The 26,005-nt window shown below is 40.1% G+C and overlaps 1 protein-coding gene across 5 annotated transcripts in view; it reads left to right on the forward strand.

The window, feature by feature from the left end:
- The window catches only part of PLEKHB2 (pleckstrin homology domain containing B2), a 77,234-nt gene that overhangs the window by 15,680 nt on the left and 35,549 nt on the right, over positions 1-26,005 (forward strand). For all 5 annotated transcript variants that reach the window (XM_064586348.1, XM_064586347.1, XM_064586345.1 and 2 more), the window contains exons 2-4: positions 15,234-15,278; positions 19,098-19,250; positions 20,592-20,694. In XM_064586348.1, coding sequence (XP_064442418.1) covers positions 15,242-15,278; positions 19,098-19,250; positions 20,592-20,694 — 293 coding nt within the window. In that variant the 5' untranslated portion in view covers positions 15,234-15,241. The remainder of the gene's footprint in view (positions 1-15,233; positions 15,279-19,097; positions 19,251-20,591; positions 20,695-26,005) is intronic.

Consider the following 26,005-nt stretch of genomic DNA (forward strand, 5'->3'; position numbering starts at 1 on the left):
TCAATTTCTTTGCTGTTTATAGGTCTGTTCAGGTTTTCTATTTCTTCCTGCTTCAGTTTTGGTAATTTATATGTTTGTAGGAATGCATCCATTTCTTCCAGAGTGCCTAATTTGTTGGCATTTAATTGCTCATAATATTCTCTTATAATTGTATGTATGTGGTGTTGGTTGAGATCTCTTTTATTCACAATTTTATTAATTTGGGTTCTTTTTCTTTTTGATGAGTCTGGCTAGGGGTTTATTGATTTTTTTTTTTTTAAAGATTTTATTTATTTATTTGACAGAGATAGAGAGTGAGAGCAGGAACACAAGCAGGGGGAGTGGGAGAGGGAGAAGCAGGCTTCCCGCTGAGCAGGGAGCCCGACGTGGGACTCGATCCCAGGACCCTGGGATCATGACCTGAGCCGAAGGCAGATGCTTAACGACTGAGCCACCCAGGTGCCCCTGGGGTTTATTGATCTTATTAATTCTTTCAAAGAACTAACTCCTGGTTTCATTTTTTTTTTTTTTAATTTCTGTATCATTGATTTCTGTTCTCATCTTTATTATTTCTCTTCTCCTGCTGGATTTAGGCTTTATTTGCTGTTCTTTTTCTAGCTCCTTTAGGTGTAAGGTTAGGTGTAAGGTTATTTGAGACTTTTCTTGTTTCTTGAGGAAGGCCTGTATTGCTATATCCTGTCCTCTTAAGACTGCCTTTGCTACATCCCAAAGGTTTTGGACTGTCGTGTTTTTATTTTCATTTGCTTCCATATATTTTTTAAGTCTTCTTTAATTTCCTGTTTGGCCCATTCATTCTTTAGTAGGATGTTCTTTAACCTCCATGTATTTTTTTTTCTTCTTTTTGCATTTTTTCTCAAATGGCTTGGTATTGATTCCCAAACTGTTCTGATCCCTCATGTTGACATACCTTTGAACCTCAGGTACCCGAAAAGTAAAACTCAGGCTCCCAGCAAGTAAATTTCAAAGAGAATACAGGTACAGTATCTGGCAACTCAGATGTTGACGCATACAATTTGTAGATAATAGGAAATCTCTAGGTCCTTAAGGTTTTAGCTCGAACTCTCTTTTTAACTCTTATCTTCATGAGTGGTAGTGTTACTAATTTTATAGGTATGTAAAGTTGTTGTACTCAGGTTCTTAAAAGACCTTTGAATAAATGTAACTGTTCTTATCAGTGTTAACAGTTGTCTGACATTTTTGACTATTATGAATGACAGCAAATAGAGACAAGTTGATATCAAGAATCATAAAAGATGGGGCGCCTGGGTGGCTCAGTCGTTAAGTGTCTGCCTTCGGCTCATGTCACTCTCCCCGGGTCCTGGGATCGAGCCCCACATCAGACTCCGTGCTCCGCGGGAACCCTGCTTCTCCTCCCACTCACTCCCCCTGCTTGTGTTCCTCTCTTACTGTGTCTTCCTTTGTCAAATAAATAAATAAAATCTTTTAAAAAAGTCATAAAAGTTTATAAAAAATTAACACAGAAGTTCAGGAAACTCCTTTCTATTGCTCCACACTTTTACATAACCACCAACTGATCAAGTACCAGCGAATTTGTATGATAGCATTTCAGCCAGCTTTAATTGTATTATATTGTGACTTGGTAGCTCCCAAATACCTGCTAATAATTTTTTGGCGTATACCCAGATATTTTCTTTTCCACGTGAAATACAGATTGAGAATACACATTATTATGATGGTAGGATACTTTAGTATAATTATTCAGTTTTTGGCGTAAATGAATACGGTTTTATGTTCTGGGGGGTAATAACACTATTATAAAGATGTAATGCTGTCTACAACATTGCAAAACCCGTCTTTTTATTTTTAATATTTTTTAATATGGAAAGACTTCCAATTTTATTTTACACATTTTTGGTAATAGGAGTTAAGTAGATTCAGAGTAGAAGCAACAATCTTAACAGTCTATATTTCTTTTTTTTTTTTATTAACATAACGTATTATTTGTTTTAGGGTTACAGGTCTGTGATTCATCAGTCTTACACAATTCATAGCACTTCTCCCCAATGTCTATCACCCAGCCACCCCATCCTTCCCACCCCCCTCCACTCCAGCAACCCTCAGTTTATTTCCTGAGGTTAAGATTCTCTTATGGTTTGTCTCCTCCTCAGTTTCGTCTTGTTTCATTTTTCCCTCCCTTCTCCCTATGATCCTCTGTTTCGTTTCTCAAATTCCTTGTATCAGTGAGATCATATGATAATTGCCTTTCTCTGATTGACTTACTTCGCTTAGCATAATACCCTCTAGTTGCATCCACGTTGTTCTGAATATATCTGTGAAGTCCATCTGGCCCAGTGTGTCATTTAAAGCCTTTATCTCCTTGTTGATCTTGAGCTTAAATGATCTATCCATTTCAGTGAGGGGGAGGTGTTAAAGTCCCCTACTTTATTGTATTACTGTCGATATGTTTCTTTGATTTTGTTACTAATTGGCTTATATAATTGGCTGTTCGCAAGTTAGGGGCATAGATATTTAAAATTGTTAGATCTTCTTGTTGGATAAACCCTTTAAGTATGATGTAGTGTCCTTCCTCATCTCTCATTATACTCTTTGGTTTAAAATCTAATTGGATCTCAGGATTGCCACCCCAGCTTTCTTTTGATGTCCATTAGCATAGTAAATGTTTTTTCACCCCCCTCACTTTAAATCTGGAGGTGTCTTTGGGTCTAAAATGAGTCTCTTGCAGACAGCTTATCGATGGGTCTCGTTTTCTTTATCCAATCTGATACCCTGTGTCTTTTAATTGGGGCATTTAGCCCATTTACAGTCAGGGTAACTATTGAAAGATATGAATTTAGTGCCATTGTATTGCCTGTAAGGTGACTGTTGCTGTATATTGTCTGTGTTCCTTTCAGGTCTATGTTACTTTTTTGTTTTGTTTTGTTTTGTTTTATGTCTGCTATGTTAGTCACCATACAATACATCATTAGTTTTTGATGTAGTGATCCACGGTTCATTGTTTTCGTATAATACTAGTGCTCCATGGAGTACATGCCCTCCTTAATACCCATCATTGGGCTAACCCATCACCCCACCATCCTCCCCTCTAATACCCTCAGTTTGTTTCTCAGAGTCCGTAGTCTCTCATGGTTCATCTCTCCCTCCGATTTCCCCCCTTCATTTTTCCCTTCTCCTAATATCCTCCATGCTACTCCTTATGTTCCATAAATAAGTGAAACCATATGATAATTGACGTTCTCTGCTTGATTTATTTCATTTAGCATAATCTCCAGTCCCATCCATGTTGGTGCAAAAGTTGGGTATTCATCCTTTCTGATGGCTGAGTAATATTCCATTGTATATATGGACATCTTCTTTATCCTGTTGAAGGGCATCTCGGCTCTTTCCACAGTTTGGCTATTGTGGACATTGCTGCTATGAATATTGGGGTGCATATGGCCCTTCTTTTCACTACATCTATGTCTTTGGGGTAAATACCAAGTAGCATAATTGCTGGGTCATAGGGTAGCTCTATTTTTAATTTTTTGAGGCACCTCCACACTGTTTCCAAAGTGGCTGTACAAACACCAACAGTGTAATAGGCTTCCCCTTTCTGCACAAGCTCCAAGATTTGTTGTTTCTTGCCTTGTCAATTTTTGTCGTTCTAACTGGTGTAAGGTGGTATCTCAATGTGGTTTTGATTTGAATTTCCCTGATGGCTAATGATGATGAACATTTTCTCATGTATGTTAGCTATTTGTATTTCTTCGGAGAAGTGTTTGTTCATATCTTCTGCCCATTTTTTGACTTGATTATTTTTTGGTCGTTGAGTTTCAGAAGTTCTTTATAGATGCTGGATACCCGCCCTTTATCTGTAGTGTCATTTGCAAATATCTTCTCCCATTTTGTGGGTTGCCTCTTTGTTTTGTTGACTGTTTCCTTTGCTGTGCAGAAGCTTTTTATCTTGATGAAGTCCCAAAAGTTCATTTTTGCTTTTGTTTCACTAGCCTTTGGAGATGTATCTTGAAAGACGTTGCTGTGGCCGATGTCAAAGAAGTTACTACCTATGTTCTCCTCTAGGATTTTGATGGATTCCTGTCTCACATTGAGGTCTTTCATCCATTTTGAGTTTATTTTTGTATAGGGTGTTAGAGAATGGTCGAGTTTCATTCTTCTGCCTGTGGCTGTCCAATTTTCACAGCACCATTTGTTGAAGAGACTGTCTTTTTTCCATTGCATATTTTTTCCTGCTTTGTCGAAGATTATTTGACCATAGAGTTGAGGGTCCATATCTGGGCTCTTTGTTCTGTTCCACTGATCTATATGTCTGTTTTTGTGCCAGTACCATGCTGTCTTGGTGATCACAGCTTTGTAACGTAGCTTGAAATCAGGCAATGTGATGCCCCCAGCTTTGTTTTTCTTTTTCAACATTTCCTTGGCGATTCGGGGTTATTTCTGATTCCATACAAATTTTAGGATTGTTTGTTCCAGCACTTTGAAAAATGTCATTGGAATTTTGATTGGGATGGTATTGATGGTATCAATTGGTCTGTGTAGCATAGACACTTTAACAATGTTTATTCTTCTGATCCATGAGCATGGAATGTTTTTCCATATTTTTGTGTCTTCTTCAATTTCCTTCATGAGTGTTCTGTAGTTCCTAGAGTATAGATCCTTTGCCTCTTTGGTTAGGTTTATTCCGAGGTATCTTACGGTTTTTGGTGTTATAGTAAATGGAATCGTTTCTCTAATTTCTCTTTTTATGGTTGCATTGTTAGCGTGTAAGAAAGCAACTAATTTCTGTGCATTGATTTTGTTTCGTGCCACATTAGTGAATTGCTGTATGAGTTCTAGTAATTTGAGGGTGAAGTCTTTTAGGTTGTCCACATAAAGTGTCATGTCATCTGCGAAAAGAGAGACTTTGACTTCTTCTTTACCAATCTGAATACCTTTTATTTCTTTTTGTTGTCTGATTGCTGTTGCTAGGACTTCTAGTACTATGTTGAACAATAGTGGTCAGAGTGGGCATCCTTGACGTGTTCCTGACCTTAAGGGAAAGGTTCTCAGGTTTTCCCCATTGAGGAGGATATTTGCTGTGGGTTTCTTATAGATGGATTTTATAAACTTGAGGAATGTTCCCTCTATCCCTATACTCTGAAGAGTTTTAATCAGGAAAGGATTCTGTATTTTGTTAAATGCTTTTTTCTGCATCAGTTGAGAGCACCATATGGTTCTTCTCTCACCTCTTATTAATGTGTTCTGTTACATTGATTGATTTGCGAATGTTGAACCACCCTTGCAGCCCAGGGATAAATCCCACTTGGTCGTGGTGGATGATCCTTTTAATGTATTGTTGGATCCTATTAGCTAGGATTTTGTTGAGAATTTTGGAATCCATATTCATCAGGGATATCGGTCTGAAAGTCTCCTTTTTGTTGGGGTCTTTGCCTGATTTGGGGATTAAGGTAATGCTGGCTTCATAGATTTAGTCTGGAAGCTTTCCTTCTGTTTCTTTATTTTGAAACAGCTTCAGGAGAATAGGTATTATTTCTTCTTTGAATGTTTGGTAGAATTTCCCAGGGAATCCATCAGGCCCTGGGCTCTTGTTTTTTGGGAGGTTTTTGATCACTGCTTCAATCTCTTTACTGGTTATTGGCCTATTCAGGTGGCCAGTTTCTTCCTGCTCCAAAGTCTTGGCAGTTTATGGGTTTCCAGGAAGGCATCCATTTCATCCAGATAGCTCAGTTTATTGGCATATAGTTGTTGATAATAATTTCTAATAATTGTTTCTACTTCCTTGGTGTTAGTCATGATCTCTCCCGTTTCATTCATAATTTCATTAATTTGGGTCCTTTCTTTTTTTTCTGTCTCGCCAGTGGTTTATCAATCTTATTAATTCTTTCAAAGAACCCGCTTTTAGTTTCGTTGAACTGATCTACTGTGTTTCTGGTTTCTAATTCATTGATCTCTGCTCCAGTCTTCCTTATTTCTTTTCTAATGCGTGGCTTAGGCATCGTTTGTTCCCTTTTCTCTAGTTCTTTAAGGTGTAAAGTTGGTGAATTCTGGATTTTTCTATTTTTTTGAGTGAGGCTTGGCTGGCTATGTATTTCCCCCTTAGGACCGCCTTGGCAGTATCCCATAGGTATTGGATTGATATGTTTTCATTCTCATTGGTTTCCATGAATTGTTTAAGTTCTTCTTTGATTTCCTGGTTGACCCAAACATTCTTGAGCAGAGTGGTCTTTAGCTTCCAAGTGTTTGAATTTCTGCCAAATTTTTTCTTGTCATTGAGTTCCAGTTTTAAAGCATTATGGTCTGAGTATATGCAGGGAATAATCTCAGTCTTTTGGTATTGGTTGAGACTTGATTTGTGACCCAGTATGTGGTCTGTTCTGGAGAAAGTTCCATGTGTGCTCGAGAAGAGTGAGTATTCTGTTGTTTTAGGGTGGAATGTTCTGTATATATGTATGAGGTCCATCTGGTCCAGTGTGTCATTCAAAGCTCTTGTTTTTTTGTTGATTTTCTGCTTAGAGGAGCTGTGTGTTGCTGAAACTGCAGTATTGAGGTGTCCTACAATTAACGTATTGTTATCAATATGACTCTTGATTTTGGTTAACAGTTGGCTTATGTAGATGGCTGGTCCCGTGTTGGGGGCGTAGATATTTTTTTGTTTGTTTGTTTTTGTTTTTTTTTTAAGAATTATTTATTCATTTGAGAGAGCAAGAATGAGAGAGAGTACATGAGAGGGGGGAGGGTCAGAGGGAGAAGCAGGCTCCTCGCTGAGCAGGGAGCCCGATGCGGGACTCGATCCCGGGACTCCAGGATCATGACCTGAGCCGAAGGCAGTCGCTCAACCAACTGAGTCACCCAGGCGCCCGGGGGCGTAGATATTTACAATTGTTAGATCCTCTTGTTGGATAGACCCTTTAAGAATGACATAGTGTCCTTCTGTGTCTTTAACTGCAGTCTTTAGTTTAAAATCTAATTTGTTTGGTATAAGAATTGCTACCCCAGCTTTCTTCTGAGGTCTGTTGGCATGGAAGATGGATCTCCATCCCTTTACTTTCAGTCTGGATGCATCTTTAGGTTCAAAATGAGTCTCTTTTAGACAGCATTTGGATGGGTCCTGTCTTTTTATCCAATCTGCAACCCTTTGCCTTTTTATGGGAACATTTAGTCCATTCACATTGAGAGTGATTATTGAAAGATATGAATTTATGTCATCATGTTGCCTGTGAAGACCTTGTCTCTCTAGATTGTCCCTGTAAATTTCTATATCCCTCTTGGGGTCTTTCTCCTTTTATTGAACTCTCCCTTAATATTTCTTGCAGGGCCGGTTTAGTGGTCTCAAATTCTTTCAGTTTCTGCTGGTCTTGGAAGCTCTGCATCTCTCCATCCATTCTAAATGACAGCCTTGCCGGATCAAGTATTCTTGGCTGTATGTCCTTCTCATTTAGTACCCTGAATATGTCTTGCAAGGCCTTTCTGGCTTGCCAGGTCTCTATGGATAAGTCTGACGTTATTCTGATGTTCCTCCCTCTGTACGTAAGCAATTTCTTCTCCCTAACTGCCCTTAAGGTGGTTTCCTTGGTTCTGAGATTTGCGAATTTTACTATTACATGCTGGAGTGTTGGCCTGTTTTTCTTGATCTTGGGAGTTTCCTCTCTGCCTGTAGGACACGAATGTTTGTTTCATTCTCGGATTAGGAAAGTTCTCAGCTATGAAATGCTCAAATATATCTTCTAGTCCTCTCTCTCCATCTCCTCAGGGATTCCAATAACTCTGACATTGGTACACTTCATGGTGTCCCTTATTTCTGGTTCTATTTTCATGGCTTATGAGTTGTTTTTCCCTGACCTTCTCTTTTCCCTTTTTATTTATTAAATGGTCTTCCAGGTCAGTAATTCGTTCTTCTGCCTCACTTACCCTAGCTGTTAGATTATCTAGCTTAGATTGGATCTCATTGATAGAATTTTTAATTTCTGCCAATTCAGCTTTCATTTCTGTGCTTAGAGACTCTATGTTGCCATTAATCGATTTCTCCATTCTAGCTCTTGTCTTCATAACTGTTACCCTGAAGTCCATTTCTGACATATTGGTTATATCTGTATCCGTTTGTAAATCTGTGGCAGAAGTCACAGTATGAGTCTTTCATATTTTGGGGGTTCCTCCTCCTAGTCATTCTGTTGATGGTGGTTGAGGGAATGTATAGAGTCCAAATTATTGACCAGAACCCAAGCAAGATGCACCTGTTTTCTAGGGACCTTAGGGTTGCTGGCCTCTTGTTTTCCCAGCCTGTCTTCTGGGGGAGAGACCTGCCACACTATACTCAGGCAACCCTGTTCGGGCAGAGTTGCCCTGCTCCCTGTGGCCAGGTATGGGCTCAGTGGAAACCGGTTTTTTGGGGCTTTTGTTCTCTGGCACCTTTCCCTGGAGGCTTTGTGCATCTCTTCCAAGAGAGCAGAAGAGACTGTTTCCAACCCTCTGCCTCGTAGCAGAGAGATCTGTTTGTTCTTCAGTGAGCTCTCCAGGCCACACTATCTCTGTTTCTGTCTGTGCTGCTATAAACTGCAGCGTCCTGGGTTGTGCGCCCCTCAGCAGAGCTCCCAGTCCTTGCCTCCAGGTTGGGGCACGTCTCTGCCTTTGTGCTTCTAAAACCACCAGCCTCCCCCAGTTTGCAGGCTCAGCCTGCTGCTCCAGGTTTCCCTCCATGGGGCTGTCCTAAAGTCCTTTCCCCGTCGCTACTCATCTGGGAGCCTGTGCCTCGTTCCCAGTGCGAGAGGCTTTTGCTCACTGGCGATGTAGGATCCCCACGGCCAGGCTCCCTCCCCCTTCCATTTATTCGATATCTGTCCATGGAATCGGCTCCCCGCTTGGTACCTCGAAACGAACCGCCTGCGATATTCTGTTTGTAGAGGTCCAAATCTATCTTCTTACATCTCAGGCTGATTTTGTGAGTGTTCAGAGTGGCCTGGTAGATATCCAGCTCAATTCCAGGGCCCGGTTCGAATAGGGTTCCCTACTCCTCTGGTATCTTTCCCCCCTCCAGGTTTATGTTACCTTTAGACTGTTTCTTTGCTTAGAGGACCCCTTTCATATTTCTTGTGGGGCTGGTTTGGTGTTCACAAATTCTTCTATTTTTTGTTTGTCTTGGAAGCTTTTTATCTTTCATTCTATTTTCAATGATAGCCTAGCTGGATATAGCATTCTTGCTTGCTTGTTTTTCTCATTTAGTGCTCTGTATATCATGCCAGTCCTTTCTTTGCCTGCCAGGTTTGTGGATAAGTCTGCTGCCAATCTAATGTTTCTAATGTTGTAGGTTACAGACTTCTTGTCCCGAGTTGCTTTTAGATTTTTCTCTGTGTCTCTGAGACTTGTAAGTTTTACTATTAGATGTTGGGGTGTTGACCTATTTTTATTGAGTTTGAGGGGGTTCTCTGTGCCTCCTCGATTTTGATGCCTGTTTCCTTCCCCACATTATGGAAGTTCTCCAGTATAATTTGCTCCAGTATACCTTCTGCCCCTCTTTCTCTTCTTCTGGGATTCCAGTTATTCTAATATTGTTTCATCTTATGGTATCACTTATCTGTTGATTTCTCCCCTGGTGATCCAGTAGTTGTTTCTCTCTCTCTCTCTCAGCTTCTTTATTCTCCATCATTTGGTGTTGTATATCCCTAATTCTCTCTTTTGCCTCACTTATCCTAGCAGTTAGAGCTTCCATTTTTCATTGCACCTCATTAATAGCCTTTTTGATTTCGACTTGGTTAGATTTTAGTTCTTTTATTTCTCCAGAAAGGGATTCTCTAGTGTTTTCTATGCTTTTTTCAAGTGCAGCTAGTATCTTTATAATCGTCATTCTGAACTGTAGTTCTGACATGTTACTAATGTCAGTATTGATTAGGTCCCTGGCAGTCAGTACTGCCTCTTTTTCTTTTTTTTTGAGGTGAGTTTTTCTGTCTTGTCAATTTGTCTAGAGAATAGATAAGTGAGAGAACAAATTGCCAGAAGTGTAACAACGACCCCAGAAAAATATACACTAAATAAATCAGAAGAGACCCAAAAACCAGAGGGGTGGGGGGTGGGGAAGAAAGGAAAAAAAAAATATGATCAGGCTGGTGACTAGAACAGAGCCACACACTAGATTTTGGGTGTATTTTGTCCTGTTAGAAGAAACTGCCTCCAAAAATTTAAAGAAAGAAAAACTCATGTATATATACAAAAATAAGGGTAAATATGATGAAGGGATAGAATATGACTGTAAAGATGAAAATCAAAAAAGATTTTAAAAACGGAATTGATAAGTTGGTTGAGAAAATATAGAAAAAAAATTAAAAAAAAGAAAAAAGGATAGAATGTGATCAGGCAGGAGACTAGAACCAAGCCATATACTAGATTTAGGGTATATTTTGGTCTCTTGGAAGAAACTCTATCCCAAAATTTTGAAGAAAGAAAAATGTGTATGTGTATTTATGTATATATATATATACATATATATACACACACACAAAAATAAGGTTAAATACAATGAAGGGATAGAATATGACTAAAAATGCAAATTAAAGAAGATTTTAATATGAATTGATAATGTAAGATGTTGGTTGAAAAAGGAAAGTAGAAAAATTCAAAAAAGAATAGAAAAGAAAAAAGAAAATTTTAAAAATTAACTTTGAGGGCGCCTGGGTGGCTCAGTTGGTTAAGCGACTGCCTTCGGCTCAGGTCATGATCCTGGAGTCCCGGGATCGAGTCCCACATCAGGCTCCCTGCTCAGCAGGGAGTCTGCTTCTCCCTCTGACCCACTCCCCTCTCATGCTCTCTGTCTCTCATTCTCTCTCTCGCAAATAAATAAAAAAAATTAAAAAAAATTATAAAAAAAAATTAACGTTGAAAGACTAAAGAATCATGGGAAAAAAGCCATGAATTCTATGTGTAGTATTCCCCTAGTGCTTGGAGTTTTGCAGTTCTCATTGATCGGTAAACTTGCTTTTGGCCGGAAGTTCTTGCTGATCTTCTAGGGGAGGGTCCTGTTGCAGTGGTTCTTAAATGTCTTTGCCAGAGGCGGAATTGCCCCTCCCTTGCCTGGTCGGGGCTAAGTAATCTTGGATTTGCTCTTGGGAGCTTTTGTTCCCTAAAAGCTTTCTTTACAGCCTTGGAGGACAGAGTGAAATGGCAGCCTCCCAGTCTCCGCTCTGGAGGAGCCAAGAACTCAGGTGACTCCTCATTGAGCCCCCAGAGAAAAGCAGTCAATCTCTCCCATCTCTCCGGCCTCCGGCTGCAGTCCGTGCTCACCTGGCCTGTGACCAAGGGTTTCTATCTCTGCCACCGGACCCCATGTGGAGTCTCCAAACCCAGCAGATCCCTGCGGTGCGCTCCCGTGCTGCTTCTCCTGGGGCAGGAAGGGGAGTCTCCCCGATTCTGCAGCTGGCTTCCCTGCTCTGATACCTGGGAGCTCTGCCACTCTCCGGCTCCCCTGGTCTTTCTGTGATCCCGAGGGCCTGAGAGCACACTGTCCCAGCGAGGTTCCCACCCCATGCTTAGCCACCGGAGCGAAGTCCCTCAGCGGAGCCGACTTCTAAAAGTTTTGATTTTGTGCTCCGCGGCTGTATCACTTGCCCATAGCAGCTGATGGAGGCCCCCTCCCCTGGCCATCTATCTTCCTGAATATTGCCTTCTTTGCACGTCCTGCCTTCCAGAAAGTGGTCCCTTTTCTGTTCATAGAATTGTTGCTCTTCTTTTCTTTGATCTGCTGTCAAGTTTGAGGTGTTCAGAATGGTTTCATAACTATCTAGCTGAATTCCTGGGAACAGACGAAATTTAGGTCTCTTACTCCTCTGCCATCTTGCTCCTCCCCACCTGTCTTTTTAATTTATAAGTTTAACCAATTGCTTTCCTACAGTGTAAGCTACATGAAAACAGGGACTTTAGCTTGGTCACTGCTGTGTCCTTAGTGCCTACTACAAGGTTGGGCACATATTAGCACTCAATATTTGTTGGATGAAGATATGATGGTATCTGTTTGGAAGTAAATGATGGTTTTTGGCTGCATGTTTTTTTTGTTTTTGTTTTTCCTTTTTTTTCCTGCGAGTTTAGCAAACCAGTTCAACCCAGTTTAAATAATAAACTGTCATTTTGCCTAACAGAGAGCTTTGGATTAGAGTGGGTTTCCTGGTCAGTGATAGGTGCTGTTAGCCATCTAGTCAGCAGCACTTGGGCTAGTCCCCTCTAGTCAGCAGTGAGCAGCATGCATGTCCAGTGGGATAAATGGGAGAGACTGCATTTCTGTTTCTAGTTTACCTGAGTGTGTGGGAGAAAAATGGGGAAAGATGAAAAACTTTCTAACTTTCGTAGAGAGGGCAGACAGCATGAATTGGCAGAAATCACAAGGACATTAAGAACCTTGAGTATGAGATTTTGGAGATGCTGGAGTATAGGATAAACCAAGCTTGTGTAGCTCTTTTTGTAAAGGTTTGGAGAATGGTGAGAATTTAGTCATACTTAGACATGGGAAAAATTAAAGGTTGGGGGGGCTGATTTGTTCTTTTCAGGTGCCCACTTGGGCTTTTCCTCCTTTTTGCTAACCATCCAACTGTTAAAGAGAGTACCTAAAAATGCTAAAGTAGAAAAGAAAAATGGTTCCCATAAAATCTCCAAGTAAGATCTGTTTTTTTTAAAGATTTTATTTACCTATCTGAGAGACACAGAGAGCACAAGTAGGGGGAGGGGCAGAGTCAAAGGGAGAGGGACAACCAGAAATCCCACTGAGTTGGGAGCCTGACTTGGGCCTTGATTCCAGGACCCCAAAATCACCTTAGCCGAAGTCAGGTGCTTAATTGACTGAGCCACCCAGGTGCCCTTATTTTTTTTTAATTAAAAAAAAAAGTAATCTCTATGCCCCCCCTCAAAAAAACGTAATCTCTGTTTCCAACATGGGGCTCAAACTCACAACCCCGAGGTCAAGTATTACATGTTTTACCAACTGAGGCAGCCAGGGGCCCCTAAAATCTGTTGATTAAAGAAAAAATATAATACATGCAAGTTGTTAAAAATTTTAAGTATTAATAGAAAGAAAGGTATAATAGGACTGAATAGGCACTTTTTTTCTGAAAGATTTATTTATTTTAGAGAGCATTTTTGTGTGTGAAGGGTGGGTGGTGGGGCAGAGAGAGAGGGAGAGAGAGTATCAAGCAGACAAGCAGACTCCTCACTGAGTGTGGAGTCTGATGTGGGGCTCCATCTCACAACCCTGAGCTCACTCCCTGAGCTGAAACCAAGGGTTGGATGCTCAACCGACTGTGCCACCGAGGCGCCCCTAGTCACTTTCTTTTCTGATACATACACAGCATTGCCTTCTTTCTCTCCTCAAAGGTACATGTGGTTAAGAGTTTCTTTGATTCCTTCCCCAAAACAATTGTGCAGGTATCAGCACACACTGTTCTACCTCCTTTTTCATATCTGCATAATGATATGTCATGTGTGGAGGTACCCTTTGAGCCATCTTCTGATGTGGATCACTTTGGTTGGAGCTAGTGTTTTGCAGTATAAGCAACATTGCCATAAATATACAGATTTGTTGGTAGACCTCTGCACGTGTATCAATGAGGTATAATCCTAGTAATGGTGAAATCTCTGGGTCAGAGTTTATGAACATTTAAAATTTTGATAGATGTCAAATCCTTCTCCCAGAAGTTTGCAACAGTTTTCATTCCTGCCATCATGCTTACTCCTTTCTGGGTATCATAGTTTTTTTTCATTTGTGCCCATCTGATAGGTAATATTGTTAACTTGTGTTTTGAATTTTGTGTGTTGAATTGAGAGAGAAATTGAATATCTTAACAAATTTATTGCCTATTAATGTTTGTTTTCTTGTGAACTGCCAGATGATTGTCATTTTTGTTATATGTGAGCTTTGTACTTGAAGGAAATTAGCTCATTGTTGCCAAAAACATTGTTGTAAATGTTTTTCTTAGTATTTTGTTTTCTTGACTTTTTTTGCCACTCAGATTTTTATTTTTATGGAGTTAAATTTATCACACTCTTTCTTGACTTCGGTATTCTGCTCTGACTGGCCACTTGGCCTGTTGACACCAGTGCACATATGACTGGGCTGTGTGAATGCTACTGGGCACACCAGGTATAAAGCTGAGGCAGTGGACCCCAGAGCCCCAGGATGCTGGTCATATTAGGAGAAGCCACAAATCCTTGACAGAGCTAAATCTTAGTGTTCCTGGGATGCTTTATGTCTGTTGAGTGGTGTTAGATTTAGTAAGGTGGGCAGAGTGTTGAGCCCAAAGCCTAGAGTGGGAGGTGGGGGGAGGTGGGGGGAGGGGTTGTGTTGGCCCTACTGAGGAGGTATTAAGTAAATGCCAGATGGCCAGTGAGGTAAAATGGTTTTATTGCCTTCCTCAGCTGACACAGAGATCAGGATGGAGAGTTAGACCAGATGGCTGTGATTTTTGTGATGTAAGAACTATGTGAACTAAAATCTTTGGAATTTCCTGAGGTAGAGGTGCCAAGAGTATCTTCTTATTCATAATGAGCCCCTTTCAACCATATCTGTTTATGCTGATGAGGTGACTTTTGTTGGGCCCCTAGATAACTTTAGGATGGGGCTGATTGCCAGGGAAATCAGCCTTGTGATTAGAAGGTTAGAACTTTCAGCCCCATCCCTGGACCTGCAGGGATGGGAAGAGGCTGGGGATTAAGTTCAGTCACCAGTGGTCAGTAATGTGATAATCAATCACACCCACCTAATGTCACTTCCTTAAAACCCCTAAAGCCAGGGTTTTAAGAGCTTCTGGGTTAATGATCACACAGAGGTGCTAGGAGGGGGCGGTGTGCCTAGAGAAAGCATGAAAGACTTACGTTGCTCTGTGCATCTCTTCCATCTGGCTTTTCCTGAGTTGTATGCTTTATAAGAAATAGGACATGGTAAGTAAAATGCTTTCTTGAGTTCTGTGAGCCATTCTGGCAAAATTATCAAATTTGAAGAGAGGTTATGGGAACCCCCAATTTGTAGGTCAGAAATATTGGAGGCTCAGAACTTGTTTTCTGAAGTGGGAGCACTCTTGTGGAACTGAACCCTTAACTGATGCTCATTCCAGGTCAGAATCGAGTTGAATCAGTAGACATCTAGTTGTTGTCCTGAGATTTGGAGAATTCGTTGTTAATGTGGAAAGACCCCACATGTTTGGTGTCAGAACTGTTGTGAGTGAAAAACAGCTTGTATGGGCCATTCTCTTTTCAGGGTATAACTTTGAACCTGGCTGTTTCTTTTACAGGTGGAAAAATGGCGTTTGTGAAGAGTGGATGGTTGCTGCGACAGAGTAAGTACAGAACATGAGCCTGTTGGACTGGGTTTAGTGTTGCCTTAGGGTACATGTTTATTTCTATTGCTGAAACAGATCACATTTAAAAATAAATGTCAAAGTCTTATTAATGTGCTTGCTCTGGATTTCCTCTGGGAAATTTTTAGAGCTCTGTGAACTGTGTTTCTGCTCACCAGAGTTCCTTCTTGGTTGCTATTTCCTTGGCAGTCAGCCCCATCCTAAAGTTATCTAGGGGCCCATGTACTCATGGCTGACCTGAGTCCCTGCTTGAATCTAACCAAGCTGAACTCTGATATATTAGCATGGAGGTACTGCTGTCTTTGTGGGAAATACCTGTTTTATTTGGGGATTGAATAGTGACTAAGATTCTAAAACACTGGAGACTTTAATTTATAGAGATGAAGATTTGACTTGAAGGAATGAGTTTATCTAAAACTAATCTTTTGGATCTCCAAAAGGACTCTGCAGAAGAGAATCAGTTTTTTTTTTTTTTTTTAAGATTTTATTTATTTGAGAGAGGCAGAGAGAGAGAGAGTGTGTGAGCATGAGAGAGAGAGAGAACGCATGAGCAGTGGGGATGGGCATAGGGAGAGGGAGAAACAGACTCCCTGCTGAGCAGGGAGCCTGATGCAGGACTCAATCCCAGGATCCTGGGATCATGACCTGGGCCAAAGGCAGACGCTTAACCGACTGAGCCACCCAGGCCCCCAGATTCATGGTGTGTTCTAAAGCAGGAATAACCAACTCTGTTCATTAGAGAAAAAGTAAACAGATTATTCTGCTGTCCCTCTATAAAGAGCAGAGTTAAGGGAAAAGTGACTACTATATCATTTATGACTAGCAAAAAACTGAGCTATAGTTTATACTGTTTATTATTCAGATACAAATTTCTGTTGGGGGGTTACCTTCAGAACTTAGCTAAAATTGAGACTAGCAGTGAAGAATGGACTGCATACCTTAGATGGTTTATAAAAACTATTATTTATGAAGGTTGTTTGTGACCTTGTTACATAGATTTTACATATATTATGTACTTACCACAGCAGCTCTGTGAGGTAGGTGGCATTATCCTGGTTTCTAGTTGAAGAAATTGAGTTTTAGTGATATTAGGTAACTTAACACTGTGGGTGGCAAACCTGTATTCAGATTCAGGACTGTGTCATTTCGGCATTGACACACTTTCTACCAGAACACAAGCCTTCAGCTTATTTGTCCTGTCACTAGTTCTACATTCCCAGACCTGGAGCTGAACCAGGTGTCCTTTCAAGGTCTGTGACAGTTCTATATTCTAAGAATAGATAGAGCAATGTTGCTTTAAAAAGAAAGTCCTGGCATATTGGAGCCTAGCCCCAGTCTTTGTGTAAGTTTCTTTGTTTTGGGTTTTGTGATCCCATCCTTCCCTAAATTGTCAGGGGATGTGGAGAGCCTTGTTTGGACCTAGAGGATGTACCTTCCTTTCCTGGTCCTAAGGATATCCTCTGGTTTTCTCTTTAGGCTTTGCTGTGTCCTTGTTTGAGGACAAGCTTTCCTTTCTTCACCATGACTCAGTGTAAATGTTCTGTCAACATAAGTGAACAGTGACCATTTTGACTTTTTGTCCCCTCTCCCAGTCAATGCCTAGCATAATGACGTACACAAAATAGATGTCTTTTAAATAAGTTGTACAGACTTTTCTAGTGTCCTGGTCCATGGCAGTCTTGAAGTGTATATTCAGAAGACTTATTCCATTTTCCTTTGCAAAAATCAGAACTATCAATCCTAATAAAATAAGATGAGGTGACTTGTATTATATTCACTGGGTAGCAGAGGTACACAGATGGTTACATGTATGCAAAGCAGTCTGGAGGATTCCTTTTATTGCTATTGCCACACAGACCTTTAGGACTATGGAGGACAGCCTAATTTGGGAATCTGCAGTCAGGGCTTTGGTGGCAGGTGAGATACTTGGGTAGAACTCCCTAATCCGGTTCACCTATGTGTCTGGGTGGCTCTATTTGGTAGTTTCTGTACAGCTCAGGGGCTGCCAATCAAGTGGATGCTGATGTCACTTATTTATCAGTTTGGGACACTGCTGTGGATGCCCTTCTTAGCAAGGAGGGTGCCTGATAGTGGTAAAAGAAATTTGGAGAGCTGATACGATGCATATTTAGTTCACACCAGTAATAGCTATGGGAGCATAAGGAGAGGTACATGGAATGGAATTTGTGCACGATGGCCAAGAAGGGTGGGATCTACAGGAACAAAGGATGTAGTAGGTAGTGTCTGGGTGTGAGGAAGGAGCAGGGGTGACTGACTTGGCCTTTTAGTTTTCCTTTTTGGCTAATAGGGAAATTTGAGTTTCATAAAGTTAAGTGCCTACTCCAAGATTACAAATGTTAGGATGAATTCCCTAAACTGATAGGGACGTATGAGGTAGCAGGACAGATGCACACAGGATGGGAGTCAGTGTCCTGGCTGCGGGTACACCCAGTGTCCGAACCTGCTTCTGTGTCTGTCTGAAGCAGGGAGACCCTCCCACACCATGGGCTTTAAGGGATGGTGAATGTTAGAGAAGAATATATGTGAAAGCTCTTCGAGAAAAACAAAACAAAGCATGTTTTTTTAAAAGAGGAATGTATTATTGTTTTTTGTATATAGAGACTTCACAGTCCAATGTTCTCTGATCAGTTTAGCAAAGTTAAATACTCCTGGGAGAGTGTAGATATACTACATGGAAAATTAAATATTAGATGTTTTATTAGCTTAAAATGAAGGATTTTGGGGTTTTTTTTGGTTTTTAAAATTTTGAGTATAGTTGACGTAATGTTACATTAGTTTCAGGTGTGTAACTCTTGTTATGCTATGCTCACCACAGGCGTAGCTACCATCTGTTTCCATACATCACTGTTACAATATCATTGACTGTATTCTTCATGCAGTGCCTTTTATTCCCATGACTTAACTCATTTCATAACTGGAAGCCTCTATCTCCCACTACCCTTCCTCTGTTTTGCCCATCCTCCCAGCCCTTTCCCATCTGGCAACCATCAGTTTGTTCTCTGTATTTATGTGTCGTTTCTGCTTTTAATGTTTGTTTATTCATTTGTTTTTTTTTTTTTTAGATTCCACATTGAGTGGAATAATATGGTATTTGTCTTTCTCAGTCTGATTTATTTCACTTAGTGTAATACTTTCTCAGTCCATCCATGTCATCACAAATGGCACAGTCTCATCCTTTTTTATGACTGCATAATATTTCATTGTATATAACTATCACATCTTCCTTATCCATCTGTCTATTGATGGACACTTAGCAACTTAGGTTGCTTCCATATCTTGGCTATTGTAAATAATGCTGCAATAAACATGGTGCCTATATATTTTTGAATTAGTGTTTTTGTTGTCTTTGGGTAAATAGTAGTAGAATTATTGGACCATATGGTATTTCTGTTTTTAATTTTTTTGGGAGCATCCATACTGTTTTCCACAGTGGCTGTACCAGTTTACATTCCCACCAACATGATGGTTCTTTTTTCCTCTACATCCTCACCAACACTTGTTATCAAAATCAAGGTTTTATTGAACTTTAAAAAAAAAAATTTGGACTATTAAGTTGGCAGCATTCTTAGTATCTTTAGTGTAAGGTGCATGTACAGCATGGGTGTTTGTGCCATTGGAGTTTGATTTCATCTCCATTTTGATGTAGTGCTCTGGGCAACTGTATGCATGTGTACTTATGGGGCCAGAGAAAAGTTTCCTTCGTTTCAGTTACCTGTGAGCTAGAGGATAAAGTCCTTGCTTTTTTTGGCTCAAAGCCAACCTTTCCATTTTTTTCAGGTACTATTTTGAAGCGTTGGAAGAAGAATTGGTTTGACCTGTGGTCAGATGGTCACCTGATCTATTATGATGACCAAACTCGGCAGAGTGTCGAGGATAAGGTCCATATGCCAGTGGACTGCATCAATATCCGCACCGGGCACGAGTGTCGGGGTAAGTGAGTCAGTTGTGGCCAGCTTCTGTCCTCTACCCTTCCCCATTCTTGGTGGGAGTTGAATCATTTTCCTTACTCATTTTGCTTTCATTGACAGACCAAAGAAGGGTTTCATCTTTCATCAAACAAGGGAGGTAAACACAGTGGGCACCCAGACACTTGGATCATGAATCATATGATTGGGGCAGATTAATTTTCTCATCTGAATCAGACCCAGCAGTCCACATTCCTTGCTCTGTCATGGAGAAAGTGGTGGAGAATAACCAGAGTGCTGGGATCCCCAAGAAAGATGGAACCACCCTAGGTAGTGTATAGGTTTTGTTGCTCAGAAACAGGCATCTCATTGATAACACCATCAGTCAGTTACTTAAAAATCCATGATGCCTTGGTTTCCTGAGTTATTCTTTATATTCATTTTAAAGGAATAAATTTTTAATAAGTATAGACTTTTCTATTTCTTATTAAGGGCATATGTAGACTTCCCTGCTTATTAGCTCTGTTTCTATTTGGAATAGAGTCTGTTTTAGTAAACATTGATGTTTGAAACATCCTGCTCCTATAAATAGTTTTTGAATTAAAGAGTTACAAATGGCCTATATGCTTGTAGTAACCATTGTTGTTGTAACATCTTGCCCCCCTGCATGTTAGTTCTTGAAACACAAGTGTCCATGGATGACTAGCTGTTGAAATATCTACCTAAACCAGGCTCAAATATCACAGACCTTATTTCTTGGTACACAGAACTACTTTAAAGTATGATTTTCACTTTTAAAGCAGTGGTCCAGTTTAGTATTTCCTGTGAATAAAAACAATAAGTATTCTGTTATCTGATGCTCATTAACACTTTTCATTGTTTGGGGCTTATTCTTCTAATATCTGGGCTGTTCTGTACATCTCTGTTTATGGATTGCCCTCTAGAAGAGGCCTGCTTGTTCTTCCTGGAGGAAGTTTGTTTGTTTATTTATTTATTTATTTAAAGATTTTATTTATTTGAGAGAGGGAGGGAGATAGTGCACGAGTGGGAGGAGGGGGAGAGGGAGAAGCAGACGCCCTGCTGAGCAGGGAGGCTGATGTGGGGTTCCATCCCAGGACCCTGAGAACATGACCCAGGCTGAAGGCAGATGCTTAACTGACTGAGCCACCCAGGCGCCCCTCCTGCAGAAAGTTTAATTGGAACAGAGTTGTAATTCATGTGCTTGGTTCTGTAGAGCAGGACAAAGATGTTTTATTATTGGAACGTTCTGAAATATTCGTCCTTTGCTTATCTGAGCTGTTAGGTAAGAATAAAGCCTTTAAAAAGAACTATATAAATATTGCCTTATTCTACTTACTTTTCACAGATATTCAGCCTCCAGATGGGAAGCCAAAAGACTGTATGCTGCAGATTGTTTGCCGAGATGGGAAAATTATCAGTCTTTGTGCAGAAAGCACAGATGATTGTTTGTAAGTTTTGGGTTTTTATGTGTTTTAATTTAAAAAGTGTTGTGTTTTAATTTCCAGTTATCAGGAAGGGAGTAGAATGAGAATGGCGTTTTCCTTCAGGCAGCAGAATAAGTGACTCAGAGGATGTGTGAAACAAATGTAACAGGGCCTTATTCCAAGCCTAATAACTCTCGTCCTAGTTTCTGCTTCTCCAGAGCTGTGCAGGCAAGATCCCGTTATAGCGGGAATGACAAAGTATTAGTATATAGCCACTTTGTACTTTTTCATTACTAGATGTACATTGGGTAATGGGCATAGTTGAATGGGTTCTTAAATCTTGTTCTTTTTATGTAAATATCTTTTAAAAAAGCACTGACATCTCTATTACACAGTCTGTTCCTTCCTTTGGTGGTTCTTGCTCCATCTGCCATCTCTGAAGAAGAGATGTAGAGCCGCAAGAAAGAAAACCCAGCTTTATCAGTTCTCAGCCTGTTAACATTGGCAGTGAAATTGGATCAGAATCTTGAAAACACTGATTAAATACAATTTGGGGGTGAGGGGGTGCCTAGGTGGCTCTGTCGGTTAAGCATCAGACTCTTGATTTCAGCTCAGGTCATGATCTCAGGGTCATGAGATTGAGCTCTGCATTGGGCTCCACGTTGGGTGTGGAGCCTGCTTAAGATTCTCTCTCTCTCTGCCTCTCTCTCTGCCCAAGCACAAGCACATGCACTCTCTCTTTCTCTCAAAAACGAAAAAAAAAAAAGAATTTGGGGGGAAGAATTTTTTTTTTTTCCTGGCCACTCTGTACCACTCTTATGAGTTAAGTCTGGACATTATAAGAATTCACTAACATATTATTGTAATATTCATTTATATTAAAATATTTATATGTAGGTGACTATTTTCGTACAATCCAGACCAGTTTGTCGAGTGCTTGCTCTGCATTTCACATATATGTTCATTTTAAATATAAACATTTATTCCATGCTAAACTCACAGAATTAATTTTAAATCCCATATATAGCTGCTTTTTTACACTCTTATGATTCATATCAGTGAATCTTAAATGATACTTTTTGGAAGAAATATAGCTTTCCTATAGACTGATGGAGAAATGACCACACGTAAAGCCAGTTTGCTACTTTTTAATAAACTGGACTTACAGTATTACTACTCAACAATTTAAACATGTATATTGAACACTTACTTGGCACTGGGCACTATGCTAACTGCTTTATATATGTTATTTAATCCTTACCATATCTTATAAGGTAAGTGCTGTTTTTGTTATAAGAAACTAGTAACTTCCTATATCACTTTTTTTCTTTTCTTTTCTTTTTTTAAACATTTTATTTATTTGACAGAGAGAAGGAGAGAAAGAGCACAAGTAGGTGGAGCGGCAGAGGGTGAGGGAGAAACAGCCTTCCTGCCTGCTGAGCAGGGAGCCTGACACGGGGCTTGATCCCAGGGGACCCTGGGATCATGACCTGAGTCGAAGGCAGATGCTTAACCAACTGAGCCACCCAGGCACCACCCTATATCACTTTTTTAATGCTCCTATAATAAATTACCCTGAGCTTAGTGGCTTCAAGCAGTACAAATTTATGATTGCATTTCTGAAGGTCAGGAGTCCAACACTGGGTCTTATAGTATTGGCAGGCTCTAGGGGAGAGTCTGCTTGTCTTTTAAGTTTCTAAAGGCTTCCTGGTTTCTTGGCTTCTGGGCCATGCCCTTTTCTTACGGTCATCTCTTTGGTTCTCTGCAGGTGGGGAAGGTTATATGCTTTTAAGCACTTAATGAATAGTTTGGGCCAACCTGGATAATCCAGGGTAATCTCCCCATCTCAAAGTCCTTAACCTTAATTACAGCTGTAGAGTCTCTTTTGCCCTGTGAGATAACATTCACAGGTTTTCAGGATTAGGATGTAGATGTCATTCTGCCTACCACACTTCCCAAGATTTTAGAGCTAACAGATTAGACTCAGGATTTGAACCTTTGTCTCCACAGAGACCTTTGTTCTTAACTGCTTTGTTCTACTATACACTGAGGTGTTGCATGGAATGTTTAAGTAGTGGCAAAAATATCTGGAACTAGCAGTAATTAGACCGATGATGTTTATGATCTCAGTAAATGTGAACTGGTTAAATTCCCCTTAAAAAGAATAAGATCTGAGATTGGGTAAAAAATGCAAAGTCTAACTATATAGTCTGTTAACAAGAAACATACTTGAAATAAAATGACTCAGAAAGGTAAAAAAGTAACGAATAGGAGACTCTTAGTTTCAGGAGACTGTTAGTTTCCCATGGCTGCCACAAACTGGGTGCCTTAAAACAACAAATGTTTTCTCTCACAGTTGTGGAAGCTAGGAGTCTGAGCTCAGCGTGTCAGCAGAGCCTTGCTCCCTCTGAGACTCCTGAGTAGAATCCTTCCTTGCCTTTTCCTAGTTTGGGTTGTGGCCATTGATCCTTGGCGTTCTTTGGCTTGCCACTGTGTCAGTCCAATTTCTTCCTCTGTTGTAAAAAGACATTCTCCCTGTGTGTCTGTGTCCAGATGTTCTCTTAAAAGGACACCAACTGTATTAGAGTAAGGATTCGCATTAATTCAGTATGACCTCATCTTGAGTCCATCTGTAAAGACCGACCAACCCACCTTCCTTTTTCTTCTCTTTTCTTTAAGATTTATTTATTTATTTTAGAGAGGGAGTGCACATGTGCCTGGGAAGGGGCAGAGGGAGAGGGAGAGAGTGTCTTAAGCAGACTCTGTGCTGAGCACAGGGCCCTACGTGGAGTTGATCTCATGACCCTGAGATCACAGCCTGAGCTGAACACTTAACTGACTGAGCCACCCAGGCGCCCCCAAAACCTTATTTCTAAGTAAGTCAAAGGTACTGGGGATTAGGACTTCAACTTATTTTTTGGCAGAGGACAGAATTCAACCCATAACTGAGACCTTTGAGTAAAAATGGTGAAATGAAGGGGAAACCTTTTAGCAGTAACAGCCAAATGAAGAAGTTCAGCTTTAAGCACCAACTACAAAGAGTGATGGCCAAAGAAAGAAATAGAAGATTTTGTTGAGATGTTTCATTGTTTTTACCTCCAACTCCCAGAAGTAGTAACAAGAGGAGTTAGTTAAGTCTTGCAAATTTTCAGTAATACTCTGCAGTCTGGAAGGATGTTGACTAAAGGAGTAAGGTACTTTTTGGGAAAGCTAAGGAAAAATCCTTGAGAATATGATATCCTTGGGACCTCAGTGGAGAGTGGAAGGTTCCCACCAGGGTTTGTCATTCCAGAGCCACTGGAAGACTTCAGAGCTCACAGGAGTAGGATAATTCTGTGGCTGATGAAGTAAGTCCTAGCATGAGACATTCAAAAGAATATGCTCAGAAGAGTGTAGAAGCCAGATTTTTCAGAAAGGACTTAACTGCCACAAGAAATTTTCTTTTCTCTCACCATTATTCTCTTTGATTACAGAAAAATGATTGAGGGTAACACCTAGTCTGTTGCTGGGGTGGAGTGAGGTGGGGCTACCAATAGATGTCAGATTAAGTAGGAAGGGTGTCAAGAAGAAATAACACATACTATATGAGAGCAAATAGAATTTTTAGGTATCATTTCCCATGTTAAACATGAGCAGGATGCAAAGAAATGGTGTGCCAAATATACTGTAAAGGAAAAATAAGAAGGAAAATGTAATAAGCCTCAGAAAAAGCTCCTCATCTGTAGGAAAATAAAACCCACAAAACAGAATCAAATTTTCCAAGAATGCTTTCCTGGCTACCATATTTAAAATTATAACCCCCTCTCTTGCATCATACATATACACACATACTTACAATCTAATTAGCTATTTGTTTACCTTGTTTGTCTCTTTTTATTAGAATATAAACTGCACGAGAGAGGGAATTCATGTTTCTTCTGTGCCCTTTAGCATCTGTGTAGCCAAGAAGGTCCGTCGTAGGGTATATCTGCCATTCATTTTATAATCTAATTTAAATCTTGGCTCCCTTCCTTGGGGTACAAGCCCAACTAAAAAATGAATCACTGACATGAAGGAAAGACTTGAGCGTACTCTCAGGGAAAGCAGGGGGAAAAGATTAAAGAATTTAGAGAAAAGATCAGAATTATGTTAGACTAAAAGAGTTTATCAGGAAGATTATTGATCAATAGTCTGCAAAGTACAGAACCCAAGAAGGTAGTTAGAAATTCAGTGCAAGAAAAACTTTCTGAAATACTAGAACTGAATTAGACCAAAGTCCATAATAGACTCTCCTACCTGACAATATTAAATCCAGATACAATATATGAACAATCCAATAGGATACCCTTTAGCAAAATGAATGATAGTAGTGAACTGCTTATAAATCTGTTGGGGGAATTTTGCAACTTGATTGCATCCATTAGAAAACCAGAATGTTTGAAAGTAGCTTAGCTTGAAAATAACTTAGCAAAGGTTTTAACTCAAGGAGGTAGTGAAATGACAATAAAACAGAAAAGGAACTGGTATAGATAAGAGCAGAACGATAGTCATTAAGAAAGGTGAGGGGATGAGGGAGGGAGAACAGAAAATTTGTGAGACTTAAGATTTAGGTATCTAGTTTTTGTGACCATATATGGGCAGTTAGTAGGAATAGAATTTGTTACAACTTTTCCCAGGGTCATTTGGCAGTGTCCACTGAAATATGTTTATATTTCTTGACCTAGCAGTTTCACTCTTTGGAATTTGTCCTATAGAAATGTTTACATAAGGGTACAAAGGTAATAAGGATGTTTGTTTTAATAATAGCGTAGTTCTCATGTATGGCCAATCCACAGCTAACATATTCAACAGTGACAGGTTGGAAGCTTTCCCACCAAGATCAGGAATAAGACAAGGATTCCCACTCTTACTACTTCTATTCAGTACACAGGAAGTCTTAGCCAAAGTAGTTAGGCAAGAAAGAAAAATAAAAGGCATTTAAATTGGAAAGGAAGAAGTAAAATTGTCTCTGTTTATGGATGATTTGATCTTCTATATAGAAAACCCTAAAGAGGGATGCCTGAGTGGCTCAGTTGGTTAAGTGTCTGCCTTCAGCTCAGGTCATGATCCCAGCCAGCGTCCTGGAATCGAGTCCCGTACCAGGCTCCTTGCTCAGCGGGGAGCCTGCTTCTCCCTCTGCCTGCTGTTCCCCCTGCTTCTGCTGACTCTCTCTCTGACAAATAAATAAAATCTTAAAAAACAAAAGAAAACCCTAAGGGCTCCACCAAAAAATTGTTAGATCTAATAAATGAGTTCAGTAAAATTATAGGATATAAACCCAATGTACAAACATCAGTTGCATTTCTTTATACTAACA

Source organism: Mirounga angustirostris, unplaced genomic scaffold (assembly GCF_029215605.1).
Source record: "Mirounga angustirostris isolate CCGP_5_RB_7025 unplaced genomic scaffold, mMirAng1.0.hap1 SCAF_3, whole genome shotgun sequence".
Lineage (NCBI taxonomy): Eukaryota > Metazoa > Chordata > Mammalia > Carnivora > Phocidae > Mirounga > Mirounga angustirostris.